The 19,827-nt window shown below is 40.8% G+C and overlaps 1 protein-coding gene across 5 annotated transcripts in view; it reads right to left on the bottom strand.

Annotated features, from left to right (window-relative positions):
- Positions 1–2,087: 2,087 nt before the first annotated feature.
- ZNF451 (zinc finger protein 451) overlaps positions 2,088–19,827 on the bottom strand; it is a 39,986-nt gene continuing 22,246 nt past the window's right edge. For 2 of the 5 annotated variants that reach the window (XM_048936456.1, XM_048936458.1), the window contains exons 12-15: positions 18,825–18,955; positions 17,766–17,952; positions 7,987–8,061; positions 2,088–5,299 (exon numbers count right to left, since the gene is read on the bottom strand). In XM_048936456.1, the coding sequence (XP_048792413.1) occupies positions 5,247–5,299; positions 7,987–8,061; positions 17,766–17,952; positions 18,825–18,955 (446 nt within the window). In that variant the 3' untranslated portion in view covers positions 2,088–5,246. The remainder of the gene's footprint in view (positions 5,300–7,986; positions 8,062–17,765; positions 17,953–18,824; positions 18,956–19,827) is intronic. The other 3 variants (XM_048936460.1, XM_048936459.1, XM_048936457.1) reach the window with 2 other exon arrangements.

Raw genomic sequence — 19,827 nt, 5'->3', positions numbered from 1 at the left:
GACAACAGTGTGTAGAAAAGATTAATACCACTTCCCAACCCAAACACAAAACACAGAAAGCCTTTGTAGCCATGACACAATTTGCAATCATTTTTTCCTAGGATCCTGCTATTGTTTCTATGCCAATGTATTACATATCAGTCAGGCTGTATTTAAAAAGTAAAAATCAAGTAACTGGCAGCTGGATGGTTATGAACACTTTTTCTTTGCAGGTAGGAGCTGTAACAAAATCCAGGCACAGAATGCTTCTTAGCTGTGTACAAAAGCACCCCATGTGATCTATCCTCTGATGGCAAAACTTTTACCCTGGGAGTGATAACAGCACAATGGAACCAAAATGCACATTAAAAGCAAAAAAGTTTTGTCTTCCTGGCAAAACTCACGATGACTCTGCAGCCTAGAGTGCATTCCCATTTAGAAACTAGCAAGGACTGTGGAAACTCTTTTTCCTGCCCTGGAGAGATGTCCCTTTTTCTCCTTAGGTGCTGTGTTTCTTGGTGAGATATAGAAAAGGGTCAGTTGTCACCGCTCTTGCAGAACTGTAGGCGGCTGGGAAGAAGGCAGGGGTCAGTCTATGAGGAAAGGGAGGTGGCCCACAGCTGAATTGTGGCAAGAAGTGTGGCAACACACAAGGCAGCAATCAGATCCTGCAGGGCCTGAAGGAGGAGGAGGGGCCCTCACACACCTGAAGCCAAGCACAGATTTCATGCTCCTCATTGTGTGTAATGAAGGTGATGGCCAGGTCAGGGCTGCTTCATGCTGATGTCCCTCTGTCCCTGTCTAATCCACAGCTGTGTGTGTGACTGGCCTGCACAGCCCAGCCCCATAGGCACTGGGGAGGGGTCTGCAAGAAGGTGTGCACCTCACACTGAAGTAGCAGCTCTCGTTTGAACCACAGCATTGTGAAAAGTACACATCACTGCCGAAACAAAGCAATACACAGAGGGTTTTAATTCACGCAGACAAGATATGTTAAGGCAGCAGAAAGAGCAGCTTTCCTGGGCTTCAGACACCTGATCTATGGAAGTCCAGAGGCAGTGTAATGATCCACGCCAAAAGCAGCAGCAGCCCATTCCAACATTGCCTTGTTCCAGACCTGATACATACCTTGTCACATACCTGAACACTTACATATGAGCTGTCATGGAAGAGGATCAAAGAGAAAGTCCACACCCATGGAAATGCCACGACAGATCCTTTTCCTCCCTTCAGATGCAGGACCTTCATCTGAAGAAGCTTCTTTATGCACAGGTGTTATGGAAACACAACAGTTCCCATACACACCATAGGGGTGCCGCCACAGCTTTGGCCAGCCAGCCAAAGTTAGCTTGGAGCACAGGAAACAAGATGAGCCAACATGTGCTTTTAAGGTACATCTTCAATCCAAATATGTACTGCCTTGTTACAGGAGGCTGGCCCCTCACTTAGCACCTGCTGAACCTGCTACTGTGCCTCCTGCTATTGCTTCCAATGCTAATTAAAGCTAGCTTGTGTTTGCCTGTATGCACAGTCATTTCACTGCGCAGGCAAGCCCTGCGGTCCCAAGCTTGTCAGAAGTCTGAGGGAGGTCCCCTATCTCAGCTGGTGTGACCATTTCAGGGCAAGCAGCATTTTGTTCTCATGGAGAGGAACACAGCTCAAAGAGCCAGCCAATTCTGTGCAGCCACAGATGCTAGGTATGTTTTCAACAGAGCTCTGAGCAAAACAGACTGAGCAACTCCCAGAAGATACACTGCTGCAGTCTGAGAAAATAAACTTCCACAGATTTAGAAAAAGAACTTCAAATTTAACGTTCTGTACATGCATAGCTTTGCCATCTGAATGCACACTTCCTTTATCTTGTCACTTACCTTAAATTTTGACTGACTTATCCCAATTTTTGTAATATCTTGGGCAATATCATTTGACCCAGAAAATTCATGAATTAGAATTTCTAGAGGAAAGTTGTGGAAAGTTAGAAACGTTAAAGAAATATGCAGATGAAGACTTTATTGAAGCTACTTAGCTGGAAAGAATTGCCAGAATGCATCCTAGCGTTAATGCCAACCAATTCCTCTAAATTAATTTTGAAACAATTCGTCATCCATCCTCACCTCCTCCCAATTTACAGCAGTCACTGTAAACACCGCTAGGGCAGCGTAAGCAGATGATAGAACACTTCCTTTTAAGAAAGACGGCAGCGTAACTTCATACCTCTTTAAAACTTCACCATATTTGGTAAAGATTTGGGAAAGGTTTGCATTCTGTGAGTGCTATCGGAACAGCAGAGGTCATTTCTGTGCATCTTGAGGAGCAACGAAAATCAAGTCATCACCCAAAGACATGCCACTACTACCTATACACAGCAAGTAGCTTATAGTAAGCTAATCTCATCCCTTCATATTCTTGTACTTATTATTAAGCTCTACAGAAGCAACCAGGCAGGCATGAAGTTCAAGGCTACAGCATGTTACAGCTCCAATTTATCTCATATCTGAATTTGTCTCTGAATACGAGCAAAACAGAGGTATTCCTTCAGCTGAAAGGATAAGGCCATAAAGCAACAACATGAAACCTTCGTACGTTGACTGTACTAAACCTTGAGAGATGATGAGTTTTGTTGTACTTATGCATGCACTAAGCAGAAATTAAGAGCATTAAAATGGGCTGTTAGTGGTTGCCAGGTAGAGATGAGTTTTCCTCCTCATTATAGATAAATAAAAAAAGCATCAGATGATTACTTTTCAGTAACAAAGGGTGAACTTAAACATAAGCATAGAAACAAATTCTCTTAAAAAGAGCAAGAACAAAGGGATGCTGGGCAAGCTTCTTGTAATATACAAGTTGTGCTTGTAAACGCAGACAGATCTCGCAGAATACCCAGGGCAAACCTCAGAGTTCAGCCAGTTGAACAAGATTTCCCAGACAGAAACATTAAATTCTGAAACACAAATGTTTACAAGACACGTATTTCAGCTGAAGAACAAGGTGCAGTACCATGAGAAGCTGGTGACTAACAAGTCACACGTCTGTACATGCAGGCTTTTAAGAATCCTCATTTTCTCTGTTCTTCTGGAAACAGCAGTTACCAGAGGCCTGTAACGGCAGAAAACTTTGCAAAGAAAAATTTCAGAGTATGAGTCTCAAAGAAAATAAGGACAGATTTCAAGACAGGTAATGCTGTACACTGCTCCTGCTGTAAGAAGAACACAGACCAGAACCCTAGCTGGTTTGTTAGCGCCACAGAAGTAGAGGCTGGGATTTGCTACTTGTTTCAGTAAGCAGATGAGGAGGCCGGTACATCAGGTCTGACTTTAATAACTACAGCTCTGAGAATAGAGAATCTATGTGCACACAACTTTTTAAATGCAATTTATTAAGTCAAGGCTCATCAGGTAAAATCAACCTTAAATTTTATGACAGAATGAAATGTGAGGACTAAAGTTTATGTTCAAGATCTAACACAGCGGACTCTAGAGAAGACTATCTAGCCAGGTTTTAGACATTCGTTGTCAAGCTAAGAACTTTCTCAAGATGAAACATTTTTTAATGAGAAAGGAGTTAGCAATTTGAGTGTCTGTGCTGAAGAAAACTTCCCAAAACCTCTTACTTGGAATAATGAAAGCTTTGTCTCATTCCACTTTATATTAGAACTCAGTGTGAAAAATTCTGAAATTGATTTAGCTTGAGTCATTAGCTGAAGGCAACTCAGTGTCTCCTAGAACAGTGCTTGCTCAGCAGCAGTATGGCACTGCACACCCCAAACTGAACTATTAATCCAAAATTTACAGTGGGAAAACAAGCAGTTGACGCAATGGAAAAGTCATCATGAGATTCTCTTTACTCTGTAGCATTTTCAGAGCCAATTCACTGAAAATGTTCCATCTGTTTTCTGGAGATTCAACTGTTTCTTCAGGTTGTACGATTGAAGTGAGTTTGGAGATAAAAACTAGTGAAGGATCTGATGAGTTGCTTGAGAGACAGCAAATACATGAGCAAAATCAGCGTCAGTATTCCAGCTTTTCTAATCATGACAACATACAGTAGTTATTCTAATTCTTTGGAAGTGATGGCAAGTAAAATCTAGGTTTCTTCTTCTCATGCTCTCCAAAAGTATTCCTTTGCATAATAAATATTAGATTTACAACAGTTGCAAGCAAATTCACAAGGTAATGGATAAAAAGAAAAGCCGGCATTTTGTTACACCAATATTTCTTACTGATTAACAACAATCATTATAAAGTAGAATAAGCTGGTAAAGCTGGACAGTCAGCATTAGTATTTTAAAAGAGGGAAATGAGAAAGGTGGAATAGACAGCTTCATTTTAAACATGAAAAGAATTATTCACTTAAAAATAAGGACAGTACAAAAACAACAACCACAATTTCTTTATCCCAGGCCACATCTTCATAAACAGAAGGGACCAGTAAAGATGACAAGTATGTAGGAATTATACGCCTGAAATTCATTCACGTCTATTTCAAACTGGAATTGGAAAGTTTACTTGGCTTTTGTTCACTTTCAAATTTGTTCCTTCCTTAGATCAGAAGGAGGTACCAAACCTGGCACACTTCAAGCCATCGCTTCCGTGCTACTATTGAAAAAATAGACACATTTATAAAAATAAAGATAACAGAAACTATCTGTGCAGTTCACAGTCCTGATTCTGCCATTTATAACAGACAACGTATAGAAAAAACCTGTGGTCTATAAGACAAGACCATCTGCATACAAGAGTTGAGGCTATGTTCAACTTACACGTCTGGGAACTAAGCTTCTCTTTATAACAAGATTAGCTAAGCAAGTCAGTCTGAGACAATTGAAGTTTACTATTTTTATCTGTTGCAAAGACCACATGGAAAAGTAAATAAAGACAATCACATTTTGTGACAGAAAAATTAAATATAAGAACCAATTAATAAAATAATTAAAACAAAAAACAACTGAACATATAGTAACATCAGCCCACTGACTGGGCAACAATTTATACAGCTAGACCAGTGAGAGTTTGCCATCATCCATTAGAAACAGAATGTGTAAAGACTTAAAAATGTATTTTTTATCATACAGAATATATTGCAGCAGATATCCATAAACTGCAGCTGCCCATCAGCATTAGAGAGAATGTGAGATTATAGATGTAACAATTCAAGATACAAACATGTTTTTGAAGCAGAATTTCTAAGCCTTTGTAAACAGATGAACAAGCTTCCATTTTTGTGAGCAGCTTTGATGACAAAGTATTAGCATACAGAAGTATTTTCATTTACATTTCCTCAAGGCTTCTCTTGATTGCTTCTTCTAATTCTGCATCATCCTCTGTATGAATACAAAAAAAAGATTATAATTTCAAACGATGGTTGGTAACTAGCCAAACAACTGCAGTATTACTACTACATAAAGCAACAGATTACTTCTGTGGGCAGCATCAGCCCACAGTTTGTTTGAGACTGTAATGCAACTGTGTATTTATTGGTCACGTATCAAGATTAGCACCCATATATATGTAGTAATAAAAGTAAAATATTACAATAAAGACAGACACACAAAACAAGCAGAGAGGTTTTAGTGTTTTCACTCCAGTTCCTTATCAATAGATACTCTGATATCCGAATTGGAATTTAACACTACTGTTGTTAGGTGGACATAAATAGAGATAAAGCCATTAACAGTAAGAACAGTCCAGTTCAGGGCTGCAGCATTTTTGATGGTAGGAACAAGCCTGCATGGGACTCATCTCGTTTATTAACAACCTCTCATAAACACCCTTCATAATTCTCTAAATAGAAGCCCTGCTTCAGCCTTACCTTTAGGTTGTGTTAGGCACTAACAGTTTGGCGTTAGTGAATTACATATCCTAAAGATAAACATGGTAAATAACACTGACACTGCTAGAAAAATTAAAAGAAGCTTTCAGATACGCTATCGTTCTTAAACAACTCATCTTCTCCTTTAGGAGGACACAGGCACATTCTAGAACAAAAAGATGACTGGTTTATTTCCTATGACAAAGGAAAATGAATAACTACATGTATCACAGAATTGCAGGGGTTGGAAGGGATCTCAAGAGATCACGAGTCCAACCTCCCTGCTAAAGCAGGTAACAGAAAATAGGTTGCACAGGTAGGCATCCGGACAGGTCTTGAGTATCTCCATAGAAAGAGACTCTACCACCTCTCTGGGCAATCTGCTCCATCACCCTTACCACAAAGTTCTTTCATGTTAGTACAGAACTTCCTATGTTTGAGTTTTAGGCCACTGATCCCTGTCCTATCGCTACACACCACTGAGAAGAGCCTGGCCTCATCTATTTGCTTCCCACCTCCCTTTAGATATTTATGAACATTTATCAGATCTCCTCTCAGTCTTCTTTTCCTCAGGCTGAAAAGACCCAGGTTACTCAGCCTTTCCTCACACAGATGCTCCAGGCCTTTTATAATCTTTGTGGCCCTCTGCTGGAGACCTTCCAGGAGATCCCTGTCTTTTTTGAGCTGAGGAGCCCAGAACTGGACACAGTATTCTAAAAGTGGCCTCACCAGGACAGAGTAGAGGGGGAGGATCACTTCCCTCAACCTGCTGGTTGTGCTCTTTTTAATAGACCCCAGGATACCATTAGCCTACACATACAAACATAACATTTAAAATTTTTCATTGTAGTTATGCACTTGCTTGTATGAAGTACATAACTTCAAGTTGTGTTAAGATTTTTCGTGAGGCCTAGTTTTGAAAAAGAACTGGAATCAATAAATGCTCTCTCATGTCAGTAAAATCATATTCATCCAGCTGGACTTTCTTGCAACATGTGATACCACTAAGAATGAGGCTAGTTTCTGAAACAAAAACAGCAGACGGTCATGGAAACAAAGCCCCACCTACAGGCAACTGCTCTCATTAAAGTAAGTTGTCATTAAATCACTGAGATCATTTAGTTAAAAAGAAGAAGATTGAAATTATGACTGTTACCAATGTCATGCAGTTCATTCCACAGTGATACGTGGATTGTCCTGTGTTCTCTGGAGCTGCTGAAGCAGCTTTTTCTGTCCCCAACACTCCAGCTTTCCCCTCTCAGCAGCTCCTACACTCTTTCCTTTATATCCATTTCTGGGGTTGATTTTGCTTCCTCTTTCCCTCTTACTCAATTCTACAGCCATGCACACCGCTGCAGCCAGGCTGGCTCATAAGCTCAGATGTCTTCTGTACAGAGACAGAAGAAGTGGGACAACTTGCATGCACCAAACGCCACCCACTCCTGGGAATATCCAATGCTGGGGGCACCCGAGCATGGCAGATTTACAGGAACACAGATGAATATGCTGTATTTTTTAATAACTTCAATTGACAGTTTGTACATGTGTAAATGAATAAATTCTGGGAAGATTCAGTTATTTTTATCACTGCACTTGTATGATGCATTTATTTTTATCGTTATTATTTATTTTTATTTCTATCAAGCAGAAAGTGAGAGCCCATCCTTTTAAGCAATATGCTACTTTCAAAGGGCACTGTAATCTGTTATCAGAATTAAGTGGCCACATGGCACAAACACCAGCATTAAGCACAAAGCAAAAGGATGGAGATACTTTCAATAAGGAAAGATGTGAGGAGATATTCATTCTGCTGATTCAAACTTGTGCATTCATCTACAGCTGTCTTCTAGGAGACAACAGTGCTTTCTTTAGATACAATATCCAATTTTGAACTACAGTAGTTCTACTCCCAGTCAGAGTTAATATTGAACTGGTATCAAGTGAGCTAAGTCACATCCTTAACAGCACAATACCCAGTGGTGAGCCAATAAAAATAAATGCTGAGTCTGCTGGCATACTTTCCAAGATAGAAAGTTATTTTTTCCTTTTAACTCCCAGTATTCCTAACTGCTCGTGATTCCTCACAGCATTTTTGAGAGTATTCTTAAGAGGTCACTTGACGTAAAAATGATTTTAGCTTCTGAATCTTCTGTCAATAACAGCACTCTTGAAAATAAAGAAGTAAAAATTAAAACAGACCTTCTTGTTTCTTTATTTCTTCTAAACTCCTTCTCATTGTTAGTTTGGTATCGTCATCCTCTTCACTATCAGAACCTTAAATGCACAAATTAAATATAAATTAAACATTGCTTCTAAGAAAAAAAAGTCACACACCTCTTACATTTCTTTTACTATAACAGCATTGTAAGTTGTATTTGAACTGCCCTTGTTCCTATCTGAAAACCACAGCAAAACATGTGTATATATAGGGGCATACAGTGGTATTTTGAAGTGTCTAGTAGGGATTGGTACACCTAGACTTTTTATCCCCACTCTTGTTTTAAATGGAGTCTCAGAAAACTAAGGGTTAAAAACCAAACAAGTCAGTTAGTCCCATCATACATTCATTTTCTCCCCAGAGGCTCCTGCTGTTCTGGGAGATGGTCTCTGTAATGAGGTTGCATAACACCCACAACAAGCTCAGTCTCCTCTATGGTCACAGCTACAGAAGCACTTCTGATTACGTTTAGAGACAAAGAAGATTCTGATACAGACATCTAAATCACTGACTGTGTGACTTTCAATGAAACAAATTAAGTGTTTAAAGAGACTTCCTAAAATTTCCAGCCTCTGGCACATACACCTTGCCTAAGCAGCAGCATTGCTGACTCTCATGTTTCCCAGAATAAAATCCAGCAGCTAGTGTCAAACAGAATTCATGAATCCACAAAGATACCAGAAATCTCTGGATATCTACTGCAGTTAAAAATGCCTTTCTCCAGTCACTTAGCAGACTGCTTGTGAAAGCCTTCTCAGAGCTGCCAGCTACCTGGATAGAACAGATACCTCCCTGTATATCACCAACCAAAGCAAACAAAACAGAAGAAAGAAAAAAAACCCACACAAACCCAAACCAAACACCATTAAAATCACTTATGAAAAGAAAAAAAAAAAAGGAAAAAAAAAAAAAAGAAAAAAAGATTACAGAAGTGGTTTCACCCACTTATTAATGACCATTTTAATGCTCCACATGGCCCTAAAGTGTGATGGTGTGCCCCCCCTCGCTCTTCCCTCTCCAGTCTGACCATCTCACCACCATACTGGCTGCTTTCCAGCTTTGGCTGGCTGCTGGAGAAACCAGCACCATGCTCAGTGGCTGATGGCTAATCAAGCAAGCACTGACCCAACCACAGCCTCACCTCAGTGCTAGACATTAGCAGTGTGACTATGACAGTCACCCCATAAATAGGGAGCATCCCACAAGCCCCTTCAGCTGTACTGCACGACAGTGGGCAGTACAGCAGGATTTCATAGAATCATGAAATCGTTTGAGTTGCAAGGGACCTTTAAAAGTCAGCTAGTCTAAGTCCCCTGCAATGAACAGGGACATCTACAGCTAGAGCAGGCTGCTGATCCAGCCTGAGCTTGAACGTCACCAGGGATGGGGTACCCACCACATCTCTGGGCAATCCGTTCCAGTACTTCACCACCCATATCATAAACAACTTTTTTCTTACATCCAATCTACGTCTCACCTCTTTTCATTTGAAACCATTTCCCATGGTCCTGTCACAACAGGCCCTGCTAAAGAGTCTGTCTCCTTCTTTCTCGTAGCTCCCCTTCAGATACTGAAAGGTCACTATCAGGTCTCCTTGGAGCCTTCTCTTTTCCAGGCTCAACAGCCCCAGCTCTTTCAGACTGTACTCACAGGAGAGCTGTTCCATTGCTTGGATCATTTCTGTGGTCCTCCTCTGGATGCATTCCAACAGGCCCATGTCTCTCCTGTACTGAGGACTCCACATCTGGACACAGCACTCCAGGTGAGGCCTCACCAGGGCAGAGTAGAAGGGCAGGATCACCTCCCTTGACCTGCTGTCCATGCTTCTTCTGATGCAGCCTAGGATACAGTTGGCTTTCTGGGCCATGAGGGCACACTACAGCCTCATGTCCAGCTTGCCATTGACCAGTACCCACAAGTCCTTCCTGGTAGGGCTGTGCTCCATCCTGACATCCCCCAGCTTGCACTAACAGCAGGGATGCCACACGCTAGGTAGAAGAGCTCACTCTTGGATTTATCAAACCTCATGAGGCTTGCCTGGGCCCACTGCTGGAGACTAAGTCTCTCTGATGACATTCCATTTGTTAGGTGTGTCAACTGCACCACACAGCCTGATATCATCTGCAAACTTGCTGAGAGTGCACTTGATCCTACCGTCAGCATCACTGATGAAGATATTAAACAGCACTGCTCCCAGTGCTGACCTCTGAAGGACACCACTCATCATTAAAGTTGGGATACCTCTCAAGGTTATGGCAACCCTGACGACAAGACACCTTGCTGATACAGATCTTCAGTAAATGATCAGTAGTTTGCTTTATAGAATCACAGATCATAAGGACTGAAAGGGACCTCTGGAGATCATCTTGTCCAACCACTGGGCTAAAGCAGGTTCCCTACAGTAGGTTACACAGGAAAGCATCCAAGTAAGTTCTGAGTATCTCCAGAGAAGACGACTCCACAATCTCCCTGAGCAGTTTGTTTCAGTGCTCTGTCACTCTCAAAATGAAGACCTTTTTCCTCACATACATATGGAATTTCCCATTCTAGTTCTAGTTTCTGCCCATTGCCCCTTTTCCATCACTGAGCACTGCTGAAAATAGGCTGTTTAAACTTTGCTAGCTTCACAAAGATTACATCTTAGACTGAACGTACACATACAATCCCTTACACATTAACCGCTGACCAAGTCTGAGACTACAAATGGATCCAGCTACACCTAGGCTCCTGACTTCCATAGCTGAAGGAGTTTATAAAGCAAGGGGATCCACTCTGAACCTCTTGAGTCAATGGGAGGGTCCCCGGATGAATGTTTTGACCTCTGCCCTCTATGTAGTAAATTATAAAATGCACCTTGCCGTCTCAAATCTTCTCATCTGATTCACACATAAGCTTTATTAAATCACTGTTTTATATCAATAAATATATTGCTGCTTCTCTCTTACAAGTGAAGTGGATAATTCCATCTGTGACAACCTGTTAGAGATGTAACAGTTGAGGCAATCACTCCCTAACTCATTTCTTGGCATAAGCATAATAGACGAATAAGTAGCAAGACACAGTACCAGATTCTCTGGTTTGCTGCCATTTTAAATAAAAATGCATTCAGAGCACTTTTCTGGAGGTGTTTTATTTTTTTTTTCCAGGCAATTTGACAAAAGAAGTTGGCAAACTGAGAAAGCAATATTCTTCAGACTGCAATTTGCATAGCAGGTTAAATAGCAAAGGATAGGAGCAGTCAGAAATTCAGTAGCTTCTTTCAGTATTAGATAAAGAAGTTGGCTTTCCTGGAACTGGTTATTGAATCAGAGAGTATTTACCACAACAGAAATCACAATGGCAACCCACTGACACAGTGTTGGAGCACAGCTCATTTCTGCTTACTTCTGACTTGCCCAACACAGGCAGAAAGCAAGCCTGAGGCCCATTTCTTCCAGAATGTAGCAGATTACTAACTAAAGTGGGTCTTACTGTCAATTAGAATAGTTATGAATATTCAAACAATTCGTAGATAAGTTACTACTTCAGTTCATTTAGAAAGTCTAGGATCTTAGGCATTAATTCAGGCCTCATCTTTCCAATTTTTTTTTTCTTTTAATTTACCAGTCACACCACTTTGATTACACTGCTGTAATAACACGGGTTACACATCCATACTGGAAAGGAGGTATGCACAAACCAGCATGCAAAACATTTAAATGTCTTAAAAATAAGCTGCCCGTTCTGTGATTTATCATTACTACTAATATGCAGTAACTGAATACTGCTGAGTAGTTACATCATGGACAGGTTTGTATAAAGCACAGTTGAAGGAACACCATTCCACTGGCTACACCTCTATTTCTTAGTATATATGGTTTGAAGCCTCTGGACATGAAAGCATAGTTCAAACACAGTAAGTGGTAGGTGTCCAATCATATACTGAGCTTTCCATGTATTAATCTCAGTTCATAAAAAAACTGATCGCAAGTCAATGACTACGATAAACTGAACCAGAAGAGCTCAAAGAATCTATGAAACTTCAAAACAATTACAACAGATGATCTCCTGCCTAGCTGGAGGGGAAAAAAAGAAAAAAAAATCAGCTCAGACTCAAAGGTGGTTCAAAAGCATGTTAGAAGTCTCATGAGCTACACTTTGTCTCCAGTGATCTCAAGGTTGGTCATTATTTGATAGACTTCCAGCCCCAACCTAACTATATTAATGCATATTCAACTTCCCATGAAAGCAGTTGCTGGGCTCTTTTAAATCTTTGAGTTGGTAAAAGCTAACTCATTAAGAGGTCAGTAAATGGCCAAAAGTTATCTAGGATTTTTTTCTAATGCAAAGGTTTGTCATTGTCTCAGACTGTACTGACTTTGTCTATCCAAAAACTAAAGCATGATGTTTGTCTGCAATGCCACCCTCCACACCCAAATCTACACAGAGCAAAGATTAAAGGTGTCACATTGGTTGCCTGATGAGGCAGGCACAAAAGCAGTAATGTTTCACCACCCTTGGATGTGTTTAAAAACTGTTTGGATGTGGTGCACAGAGACACGCTTTAGCAGAGGGTGGTTAGAGTTAAGGTCGTTTGGTTAGGTTGTGGTTGGACTTGATGATCTTTAAAGGTCTTTTCCAACCTGAGCAATTCTATGATTCTGTGTCCCTGTTGAAATCAGGAATATGACTGCAACCATCAGAAGAAAGGCTCTCTATAGGCAAAAATCCTAAGCAGAAATGTTTAAACACATAAGGTATAAGGTACAGAAATTCAGCTTGCTTTAGGAACTACACAGCAAGAACTAAGTATAGAACTCATCAGTTGTCAATCAAAGAGATGGAACAATCAACTGATTGAACAGATTCATTTTTAAGTTGGAAAAAACTGGGCTGACTTTCCACACTGTACAGATCACAGTGATCACAAATGTTTTTTGTAGAATGCCTGTATCCTGTGGCTGAACTCCGCTTTCAAGAGATCCTGGATTTCAGTCAATATGCTCCATGCAAGGATCACAGAATTACACAATGGCTGAGGCTGGGAGGGGCCACTGGAGGCCATCCCGTTCCCCCTCTGCTCAAGTACAGCCATTTAGAACCACAGATGCCCAGGTCTGTGTCTATGCACCTTTGGGGCACCTCTAGGAAGATGTTGTAGTGGGGAGACCAGGAATGGACAGGGATGGCCTCACCATGCTGAGTAAACAGGAATCATCACCTCCCTCAACCTGCTGGTACAGTCCTCTGAATGCGGCTCAGGAAGCTGTTGGCTTTCTTCGCTTCAAGAGACCATTTCTGGCTCACGGTCAACTTGGATCTGCCAGGATACCCAGGTCCTTCTCTGAGGAGCTGCTTTCCAGCTGTGTGGCCCTCAGCATGTAACAGGGTTGATCTCCCCAGGTGCAGAACTTCAGTTTCCCTTTGAAACATCACAAAGTTCCTGTCGGCCCACTTCTCCGGCCTGCCCAGGTCCCCCTTCTCCCAGTTTTGTGTCTCTGCCAACTTTCTGAGGGCACGCTCTGTTTCATCATCAAAATAATTAAAGGAAAAGTTAAAGACAACTGGATCTAGCACTGATTTCCAGAGTACACTGAGAGTTATCAGCCTTCAGCTAGACTCTGCACCACTGACCACCACCCCCTCTAGATTTGGCCACTCAGCTGGTCTCCAACCCACCCCACCATCTGCTCATCCCACCCACACTTCCTCAGCTTGCACACACTTCATCAGCGTACACTTCTGTTTTCGCTGGCACCTTTGAAGACACAGAATAAATGAGAATGTATAACCTGAAGAAATCAGGCATTTCCTGTTTCTCTTGTAAGAAAGGCTTAGCATACTCTGTAGCTCCCAGAACCTCTGCAGTCAGAGACGAAGCAATTGCCCAATTTATCAGTCAGGACATCTTAAGATACCACCTCTTTTCTGGTATGTTTTGTTAAATAAGCAACAGCTTAGAAACTCCAATTGTACCCATTCTCTCAAATGCTCTCTACTCTCTCAATTGTACCCATTCTCTCTACTGCTATCTCCTGTTCTTATATACTACCAAATTCCTCACAGAAGGAAAAGAAAAAAATCATGAAAACAAATCTCGTACGAGCATAGAGATCAGTGATCAGGAAGATTAATCCTAAGAATGGGAGTAAACACAGTAACATTCCTTGAGAGATACAGCACAACAGTACCTGCCAAGCCTCAGAAACCTGTTCTGGAAGGGCAGGCTTAAATCGCCACAGAACACAAGTGTCAGCCTGTGTCTGACACCGAAGTGTCAGCCTGAATCTGGATTAGCTGCCCACGCGCTTCAGAATAATTCCTCTCCTCCGGCACTCTTCTCTTACAGCCTCCCCAGCTACTACCACTCCCTCAATAGTTTCCATCAGGTTTCCTCACCACGCTGAAAACTGGATTTCCTTTCCCTGACTTTCATCCTCCTCTCTTGCCTTACCGTACCCACACACCTCATGACTGTTTCACACATTAATCACATGTGAATTAATTGCCCCCTACTTCCCTGTCCTCTCCTATGATGCTTTCTCTGTTTTTTCAGTAACGCCTTATTTTCTCAGTCTATTTATTATCCCGATACACAGTGAGATAAATATTACAAAATTCTCTCACTAACTATTGTCCCTTTTCCTTTTTACATCTGACACGTGAATTTCAGTGCTAACTTATAACAATATCATTAAAATTACTTCATTCAAGCTCAACTTAGCCACAGATGTGGCTATCAGTCATGTACAGCATCTGTGATATTTTTTCCTTTACAGCAATGTTCCTTGGTTTCCTTTTGATTATTCCTTCTTCACTAAATCCCTGAGTCCCCACATACTCCTCCCCAATATCTATTACTCTGATCTCTGTTTCTTTGTTAGGTGACATCATCCATAAATGCAAGTGCAGCTGCTCCCTGCTGAGGGCTCAAAAACCCAGAAGGCCATCTCTTCCTCTATGCAAACTAAAGCTTCATTCTGCATCTCTCTCCCTGCAGACCTTCATTTTGTGCAGCGTGACTATAAATAAAGCTGTATCCCCAATTCTGCTTTAATCGCATTTTTTTGCAACTGCAGCCAATATCATGGTGGTCACACAGACTTTCATTTAATCTTCATTTTACACACCTCTCTAAAAACTCACAATCGGGTTAAATTAAACATTGAAGCTTTGTTTGTATGGTCTGGGTGGTGAGGTCTTCCCAGTCCATCCACTTGGTTAGAGTTCTTCTCCATAGGGCTCACATATATATATATACACACATATATATATATATATATTCACATTTATATATTCAAATACACATCTAAGGGATGTCACTGACATACCAAAGCTAGTAACAACTTCCTGTGGTAGCTAAGCACAAAGCCACAATTCAAGGGTGATTTTCTTATCAGTCCCTACTGCTGTAAGTTGTGGCCACTGTGGTAATTGTGTAAATAAAGCAGCAAGTGCAAAAACCATAGTCACTCCAGTAGGCATGGTGCAGCTACTTTGCATCACACCACAGATGCTCATGCCCTTTGTGTTAAGCCTCTTTGGACAGCAGGGGCTGAAGGCTGTAACCTAATCATCTGCAGTCTGACACTTGTGTTAACTGAAAATTCAGGAAAGCATCATATATCACTACATCATTGGTTTTGACAATCTCATGAGGCAGCCAGGCTCCTTGAAGAAGAAAGCCCCTTGATGTAGGAGCTCAAGCAATTAAATAATTTGAACATGAGTTTCTGAGAGACACAGCTAAGCTGAAGTCCTCAACTTGTTCAAGAATCACTTTTGTCAACAGAATTTCTGGCACTCATACCAGCATCAGCACAGGCATGATGATTCCTAACCTACCATCAGCTTTGCCCTCAACACTGTCCAGAATTCATTAGAAGTGCACTTTGTACTTTGCACTTTGGCATTGTAAAATACCAGGTGTCAAGATACAGCCAAGGGATTGTGCATGCTGCAAACCTCTGTTGGTAAAGGAATAACTGGTCTGACTCAAACCCTCTATTAACATGAATGAATCTCTCATCACATGTTGTGCCTTCAGCATAGAAGAAAATTAAGAACTTATGAAGTTAGTTTTAATCGACAAAAAGCAGATAATCCTGCCTACATTTCATACCTCAGAGGAAATTCACGTTCTCCTATGGAAACACAGTCGATAACCTGCAACATACACAGGAACTTCTTTGTTTTTTCCCCCTCTGTTTAAATGCCTGCACACAGTACAGTTACCACAGCAGTTCTGCTGAAATGGCAAAATGGTTCACAAGGTACAACAGTCAAAATGTCTCCTGTCCAAGCAACCCACCCGCTTGCATGCTAGTAATAGCTCTACAGAGATGATTCAGGTAAATTGCCTTCTCATTTTGAAGCTCATCCAATACCAACAGCTGTTTTAATTTTTCAATGCAACTCTCTGTGGTAAATGTTTTTCACTTATTTCCTCCGTCCAGAATAATGCCCATAGATTTGATACCACTGGAAAGCAAACAAACCTTGCTTACACGTCCTCATATTCAGCTGCATTTCTATAGCAGGACAACAGGTTTGACCAGCCCACGATACAAAGGCACAACTTTCCACCCCAGCCCTCTGGTACTGGTCTTGCTACATACAGGAAAACTTGCAAATGCCTGCTGATCTTCTGACCCATGCAGCAAAGCATGTATTCTGAGGTGGCTGCATCTTTTTCAAAGCCTTTCACAGACTCTTGGCCATGACACCAACTCACTGCCCAGACTACACAGTCCTGCTACCAAAACACAGTTTTCTAATGTCCTGTTTTAATACAGGAACAGGAGTAAACAGGCAATTTTTACTGTTTGGGTTAAATCTTGTTGACATTGACAGCAGAAGGGACCTGAGAACAGCTCAAGACAATTCTGTTCACTGTGGGTATGCACAGGAACATGACATACACACGATTCCAGCAACTTCTTGCTTAAAGTAAGCTGCCCTTTTTTTCTTTTTTTTTTGTCAGAAGCACACACACAACATTAGTAAGATGCACAATGACTGTGCAGTCAGTACGTTCAAGTCTGGGGCCTCTCAACAGTCCCCATCACCATAATAATTATGATAAACATTAACATCGTAAAGCACATAAGAATGTCTAAATTGGAAAATTCAGTTCTTCTATGAATACTTCAAGATCTCTTAAAATATTTGAAGTATTTAAACACATCTCAGCCTCAGTATCTTTTGCACCTAGATAAGATTGCTCAAACCTCTGATTAATCTATATAAAAACAGTGTAATCACTTAAGCATAGCATTAATTAGAGTATTAAATGCCTTCATTGGTATTTTTCCTCCAAACAGAGGCATGAGCCACGTGCCAGTGAAGACAAATAACAAGTGACTGGAGGTCAACACTTGGATGCAGGACAATCAGAGTTAAAACAGGCAGAGATTTTGGGAAATAACAATGGCACTAAAGTGAGGTCACAGCTGTCTCATGGCACAAATGGAACAAAGCAGATTTCAGCAGAAATCAATAAGTAAACACATCACAGTGCTCTAAACAGCTCTTCTTCAGACAGAAAGGAGGTTTCAGACAGAAATAACTGCTTGTTCCAGGTTTTGTTAGACTGAACAAAAATGTGAAGTTAAGTCTGATTTCAAAACTTGTACCAAGCAAACTGATCTTCTGAGCTGCATTTCATTGCAATACAATACAAGAAGCACCAAGCAACAACTTGTTTTCATCAGCACAAGAGCTCACTTATTTTATTGACACCTAGACTGCTGGAAAGACTGCATTTACGTTGACTTTCTACCTTTTGTGGTATCTGAAATGCTGTTTAGCAAGGCACACATCATGTCTCCTTCGATGTGATGGGGATTTAGAATGCGAGCTGACCGCTGAGTCATCTTAAATTGAGCTTCCAGTTCCAAGAAGCTTTTGTCTCCAGAAAGTACAGTGAAAGGAATTTGCTTGGGCAGGTGCTCATCCAGCCGACCAGCCTGCATGGAAAAAAATGACAGATGTTAAGACTGCACTTTTATCTCACGGGCTCTGGCTAGCTTTGCCTAAGAGCTCTTTGTAGGAAAATCTACAGCAACTTACTTTTATCATTATATGGAATTTACGCTACCATGAAAGGTATTTTTTACTCAGAGGATGGTGAGGCACTAGAACAAGTTGCCTGACAAAACTGAAAACACTACACTGGGGAGTCCTCATGACACCTCATGTTCCTGCTTCTCATCTACACATCTCCCAACCCGAAGCCCTAGGTCTACTGAATATGGACACTGCTCTTTGTCAGCTCAGCAGGGTCTCTGAAGCTGGCACTTATCCATGGACATCTAGCTCTAAATTTGGGCCACTTGAAGGGAGAGGGAAAAGTTACACTTCATTTTGAAACAGCAACTGTAACACCTGTTGTATTTTTATTTTTTATTTTTTAATTCTTCATTTCCTATCCAGCTCCCACCTTTTCACAACAGACTGATGTCTTATGTGTCTTACTTGGAATTACATTTGTATTCCTAAAGAAAAAAACATAAAGCATAGGGCAGAGTGATGATGACAGCTACATTTAATATATTTACTGATGTAATTTATGTTGTGTGGTCTTCAGGCAATCCATAATTCAATTCATAGGGCAAGAGTAAAATGTATGACATTCAGGGTTACCCAAAGGTGTGAGGGGGTTCCTTCAAAATCAATTCTCAACACACTGTCTCCACTCAATTCAGCAATGGCTCTATAATTCTTTTTAGTGGACACACAAGTTGTGTAAAGAGAATCTAACATCAATGGCACACATCATCTGCCACCCTTCTCTCATACTAAAACAAGAATAAAGACAGCACACGCTGACATGACTTACATGAACACAGAGTGCAAAGTCTGCTGCCTCTCTTCTGGTACCACAACGTGGATGAAGGAAGAAACATCCAATCTTGTTAAGATGATTATAAACTTTGCACTGCACTGGAGGTTTCCAGTTACTGTATCCTCCTAAGCATTAAAAAAGTATAGCAAAGTCATCATGTAATAACAATGCAAGGCAAAAGTAAAAGATAAAACTGACTTTAGAGACAATTTATTTTGACAAACGTGAAAGATGGAAAAAAATGCATTACCAGAAGCCTCAAAGCCCTCATTGGGATAGAAAGCCAAAAATGAAAAAGTAGCTAGTCTGATCCTACACAAGTCCTCTTATTTCATATTCTATGTATTTTTCTATTAATTCTGAAAAACAATATTTTCCAGAAATCGTGTACGTTTAGACACACCATCAGACACAGCAACACATCTTTTCCAGTTCTCAGCACAGTTAATGGTCAATGTGCAAAGGAGCTCTAGGAAACCAGTACAGTAACAGAAATGCTTCTCTTATGGAACCCTTTACTAATGCAACGCCAAGATTATTCCCAAGAGAATTTATGATTGATTGTCACATGCCAGAACTCTTTAAAGAGAAGATCCAAGAACTGAAGTAGAAGCTGGAGACAAATATTAGAGACTGGATAAAAACTTGGATGGAGTCAAGGAGAAGAAAAGTGATACAACAATTAAAGAAAAATAAAGCTGGAATTTTCTAAACAACAGTAGCCTAAAACATGTAGTTACTGGCTGAGAAAATAGTTAACAGAGAACAGTGAAAAGAAAACAGGTTGAAACAGGTTGGAAGGGAAAGGAAAGGAACAGTGATTAAGTGATTAAGAACCTCATGACATTCCCAGATGTTAAGAAGTAATGGGTCTGCATGAGGAGAAAAAAAAATTTGCTTGATGTGCCAGGTAATACAGGGTTTTGAATGGTAAGTGAAACCAGTCACTGCACTTCACGTGAGGACACGTGTGAAACAAACACAGAAACAGGGCACA

This window comes from Lagopus muta, chromosome 2 (genome assembly GCF_023343835.1).
Source record: "Lagopus muta isolate bLagMut1 chromosome 2, bLagMut1 primary, whole genome shotgun sequence".
In the NCBI taxonomy this organism is placed as follows: Eukaryota; Metazoa; Chordata; class Aves; order Galliformes; family Phasianidae; genus Lagopus; species Lagopus muta.
This window is presented reverse-complemented; position numbering and strand designations above follow the sequence as displayed.